The following is a 5,024-nucleotide window of genomic DNA, read 5'->3' as shown; positions in this document are numbered from 1 at the left end:
GGGAGTGGCCACTGCACTCCAGTCCTGGGTGACAGAGTAAGACTCCAACTCAAAAAAAAGAGAAAGAAAAAAAAAGGAGGCATTAAATAGAAAATAAAATGCAAGCTAGGAAGTCACTTTATAATACAAACAGAACATACAGAAATTTCTTTTTTTTTTTTTTTAGTTGGAGTCTCACTCAGTTGCCCAGACTGGAGTGTAGTGGCCGCTCCCGGCCACCACAGCCTCGACCTGCTGGACTCCAGCGATCCTTCTGCCTCAGCCTGCCGAGTAGCCGGAATTACAGGCGCGCGCTACCATGCCCGGCTAATTTTTTTGATTTATTGTAGAGATGAGGTCTCGCCTGCCCAGGCGGGTCTTGAACCCGCGGGCTCAGGCAATCCACTCACCTCAGCCTCCCAAAGGCGCGGGATTACAGGCTGAGCCACCGAGCCCGGCTAGAAATTTCTACTAATTGCTCAAGTGCTTCCACCTCAAACAGTCAGTCATTAAGGGAAACTTATTGCTGAGTTTCCTGTCTCCTATCCATCTTACCATTCTGGACCAGCTGGTGCTTTGCTCATGAGAACAAAGTTTACCTGGAGAGCATGGTTGTGTACGTATTACTGGCATGGTCCTGCTCCCGGTTCTTCTTCACGGCAGGGGAAATCTCCTTCCTCACTTTGACAAGGTCCTCCACAGTGTGGAAGGACAGTTTGATGTAATTTCGCTTCAAACCCACCAAGTGATTTGGCTGTGAAGAGACGGTGCTCATGAGTTCTCAAGAAATGGACATCATTGGTGAGGGAAAACAAGGGTAAAAACTTAGAGGAAGACACACAAGCCAAGGAGCTGGTGACTTGGAGCACCTTGCCCAGGTCAGTATATGCCACTATCTAATGCCACCGAGTGTTCCCTTAAGAGGACTTTATGGAGAGTCACTATACCACCCTACCACCCAAGAGATAGCCTGATCTTCCTCTTCCAATCTCACCTGGAACAGACAGTGTGAACTTCAGCCTCAATTACCCCTGGGGGGTCTGGGTGATACTCACCAAGTCCAGATCCTCTTTAGGGATAGTCTCTACTTGTGCAATTTTACCCTGAAACTTCTTGGAGAGAAAAGATGAAACCTCTCTCTCACAACCCTAAATCAGGATCAGAATGAAAAGATTTCCATTTATAAAGTATGTCTCTCTTTGCCAATTTCCCAGTTCCAAACCCCACCAAAGAATGGGACACAAGTTGTCTGACCTGATTCTAAGAAGCACTGACTTACCTTTCTGGTTGCAATGTAGAAATATGGTTTATAGGGCAAGGCTACCTGCAAGGGTCACCAACAGGTGACGAGAAAGGAAAAAAGGAGAGAAAAGTGAAGACAGACTGCTTGCTGCCATAACCCATGCATGAGCAGCCTCACCTTGGCTGCTCTTAATAACAAAAAATTATGATCTGCACATATCACGGGGCAGGAAGCTAAGAAACATGACATTGCTTGCCTTTCAAAATCTTCCTGAAGTAATCTCCCTCAGGACATCTTAAATGATGACTGATTGGCCCCTAGGGACCCAAGTTCTAACGACTTGTGGGCAGCCCAGCCCTAGAAGCCTCCTACGCCCTCCCTGACAGTCACAGAGCTAAAAGAATACCTCATGTTCATCACAAGTAGATTTTTGCTTCTTGGGGTTAAGGGGCTTACCTTAAACCTGCTCCCGTCATCTTGAATAAAGTAGTAATCCACCGCGCTGACTAAGCGCTTATCCTCATCTAAGACCTCAGTCTACAAGAGAAGCAGTCAACACAGGCAGATTATCCTCTGCACAGTCTGAGAACCCTTTTCCTCCCCTACTCAGGAAACAGTACTTTACCACAGCCTCTCATCCAACCCCTTTTGCCATCCCTGCGGAAGCACCACCAGTCTCACTCATAAGAAACCATCAGAACCACCTCCAAGTGGGGATTTCTCCGAATTTCTCCCTCATAAGCCTTGAAAGATTTATTCTGAGGTTGAACAGAGCTGCCCCTCACTTTAGTCTTCCCCCAGTGGTCTCTGTGTGGCCCTCAGTGATTTGAAGAACAAAGGAAGAGAGCTGGGTACAATCCCGTCTCCCACCCGTATCACCCAAACAGATTCCCCCATTCCTCAGACAAGCACTCCACTGGGCCGAGTGGGGTGAGCGCCTCCTGAGTGGGAGAAGGACAGGAAAACTGCCAGTGCTTACAGGGTGCATGTTGATGAGCCAGCCCGTCTTCTCACCAGGCTCTTTCAGCCTGTCAAAACCAAACCGCAAATCCATCTTATCGGTCCACTGACTCCGTTCCAGGCGCCTGAGTGCCGAGACTGAGGAAGAAGAGCCATCATCCCTGCATGAAAGAAGGGAATGTGGTTATCTACATCTGCAATGCCATCTACTCCTGCAACCCTTAACCCACTCAGTTTAAAAGTGAGCCCGTGGGTTAGAGACCCGCCTGGGGAACTTGGCAGGACCTCATCTCTACAATAAATCAAAAATTAGCCGGGCATGGTAGTGCGCGCCTGTAGTTCCAGCTACTTGGAAGGGTGAGGCGGAAGGATTGCCGGAGCCCAGCAGGTCGAGGCTGCGGTGGCCGGGAGCGGCCTCTGCACTCCAGTCTGGGTGACGGAGTGAGACTCCAACTCAAAAAAAAAAAACAAAAAAAACTTCTACATGTTCATAGCATCTTTATTCATAATAGCCAAAAACTGGAAATAACTCAGACAATCCTCAGCAGGAGAAAAGTTAGCCTGTGGAATACACATACCATAGAATACTACTCAGTATGAAAGAGGAACAAGCAGGTTGGGCTCGGTGGCTCAGCCTGTAATCCCAGCACTTTGGGAGGCCGAGGGGAGTGAATTGCCCGAGCCTGCAGGTTTGAGACCCACCTGGGCAACTTGGCAAGACCTTGTCTCTACAATAAATAAAAAAAAAACTAGCCGGGCATGGTAGCGCACACCTGTAGTTCCAGCTACTTGGAAGGCTGAGGCGGAAGGATTGCCGAAGCCCAGCAGGTCGAGGCTGCGGTGGCCGGGAGCGTGCCACTGCACTCTAGGATAGGCAACAGACTGAGACTCCAACTCAAAAAAAAAAAAGAGGAACAAGCAGATATATAACAACAACTTGGAAGGACCTCCACGGAAGAATGCTGAGTGAAAAAAGTCAACCTCCCAGATCACATACTTTACGATCCCATTACGTAGCATTTCTGAAATAAAATTACACAGAGAACAGACATCTGGTTGTCAGGGATGGGGGAGGGGAGAGGGAAGAACGGAGGAGGCTGTCACTATAAAGGGGTAGCACCAGAGATCCTTCCAATAGACTGTTCTGTGTCTTGATTTTGGTGGTAGTCACACAAATACACACGATAAAACTAAGCAGAAGTAAATGCACATGCATGTGTAAGAGTGCATGTAAAACTCATGTGATGTGAATGAAACTGATGGACTGGACTGTATCAATGTCAATGACCTAGCTGTAGTCAATTGTACTCCATTATGCAAGATGTTATGGTGAAGAGATTTAGGGTCTCTGTACTCCTGACAACTGCATACAAATTACAGCTAACTCAGCTGGGCTCGGTGGCTCAGCCTGTAATCCTGTGCCTTTGGGAGGCTGAGGTGAGTGGACTGCCTGAGCTAGCGGGTTCGAGACCCGCCTGGGCAACTTGGCGAGACCTCATCTCTACAATAAATCAAAAATTAGCCGGGTATGGTAGTGCGCGCCTGTAGTTCCAGCTACTCGGAAGGCTGAGGCGGAAGGATCGCCGGAGCCCAGCAGGTCGAGGCTGCGGTGGCCAGGATCGTGCCACTGCACTCTAGTCTGGGTGACAGAGTGAAACTCCAACTCAAAAAAAAAATAATAACAAAAATTACAGCTAACTCAAATAAAAGGTTTTTCTTCTAATGCTCAAGAACACAAGAGTAGAGATGCTGACTTATAATCACTGAGATGATGAGCATCCAAGAGGATCTCAGAGCTCAAAAGGGCTGCCTGCCAGAAGCTGAGCATTGTAAAGGCCATGGGTGAGCTTCTCTGGAGGGAGGCCCAAGTGCACGCTCTCACATTACATTTTCCTAAAGGCCAGGCACGGTGGCTCACACTTGTGATCTTAGCACTTTAGGACGCTGAGACGAGAGGATTGCTTGAGCCTAGGAGTTCAAGATCAGCCTAGGCAATATAGCAAGACACTGTCTCTGCAAAAACAAACAAAACAGAAATTAGTCAGGCATGGTGGTGTGCGCCTATAGTCCCAGCAACCCGGGAGGCTGAGGCAGAAGCATCATCTGAGCCCAGGAGGTAGAGTCTGCGGTGAGCGTTATCATGCCACTGCACTCTAGACTGGGTGACAGAGAACTTAACTCAAAAAAAAAAAAGGAAAGAAATCTTAAAATAGAACTAACAAGGTAGGGTGGTGACTCGCACCAGTAATTCCAGCACTCTGAGAGGCCATGGCGGGTGAATTGCTTGAGCCCAGGAAGTTTGAGACCAGCCAATATAGTGAGAAGTCATCCTACACAAATAAAAAAATAAACTGGGTGTGTTGGTGCGTGTCTGTAGTCCCAGCTATCAGGGACACTGAGGTAGAAGGATTGCCTGAGCCCAGGTATTGAGGCTGCTGTGAGCCTGAGCCACGATCATGCCAGTGGACTCCAGATTGGATGATAGAGAAAGACTCTAACTCAAAGAAAAAAAAAAAGTAGAGCCAACAGGATACATATCTGTGCAACACCCTAGCTAAGAGTTTTTTCCTCTCCTATGAAATAATACTGCATTCTGATTCCCCTTGCCTAGGAAAAATTACAAATAAACCCAATACAATCATCACATTTTACTAAAATCATTCCCCTATTTACCAGTTGCATATGAGCTAATTGGGGTTATAGAAACACCTGTTGCAGCAAAATAAACTACATCCTCAAAAATGTAATGTTCTGGCTGGGCGTGGTGGCTCATGCCCATAACCCCAGCACTTTGGGAGGCTGAGGTGAGAGGATTCCCTGAGCCCATGGGTTCAAGACCAGC

At 47.8% G+C, this 5,024-nt stretch overlaps 2 protein-coding genes across 4 annotated transcripts in view; one reads left to right on the top strand and one right to left on the bottom strand.

The window, feature by feature from the left end:
- Positions 1–2,341, bottom strand: part of POLE (DNA polymerase epsilon, catalytic subunit) — a 75,431-nt gene extending 73,090 nt beyond the window's left edge. For 2 of the 3 annotated variants that reach the window (XM_021710096.1, XM_008053341.1), the window contains exons 1-5: positions 2,202–2,341; positions 1,679–1,759; positions 1,259–1,303; positions 1,035–1,127; positions 579–733 (exon numbers count right to left, since the gene is read on the bottom strand). In XM_021710096.1, coding sequence (XP_021565771.1) covers positions 579–733; positions 1,035–1,127; positions 1,259–1,303; positions 1,679–1,759; positions 2,202–2,276 — 449 coding nt within the window. In that variant the 5' untranslated portion in view covers positions 2,277–2,341. The remainder of the gene's footprint in view (positions 1–578; positions 734–1,034; positions 1,128–1,258; positions 1,304–1,678; positions 1,760–2,201) is intronic. The other variant, XM_008053342.2, reaches the window with a different exon arrangement.
- Positions 2,342–4,020: 1,679 nt separating this feature from the next.
- Positions 4,021–5,024, top strand: part of PXMP2 (peroxisomal membrane protein 2) — a 17,159-nt gene continuing 16,155 nt past the window's right edge. Inside the window, exon 1 of the mRNA XM_008053343.2 lies at positions 4,021–4,024. Coding sequence (XP_008051534.1) covers positions 4,021–4,024 — 4 coding nt within the window. The remainder of the gene's footprint in view (positions 4,025–5,024) is intronic.

This window comes from Carlito syrichta, unplaced genomic scaffold (genome assembly GCF_000164805.1).
Source record: "Carlito syrichta isolate Samal-C Ts95f unplaced genomic scaffold, Tarsius_syrichta-2.0.1 Scaffold288080, whole genome shotgun sequence".
NCBI lineage: Eukaryota > Metazoa > Chordata > Mammalia > Primates > Tarsiidae > Carlito > Carlito syrichta.
The sequence above is the reverse complement of the archived record's forward strand: the minus strand, read 5'-3'. Positions and strand labels throughout refer to the sequence as shown.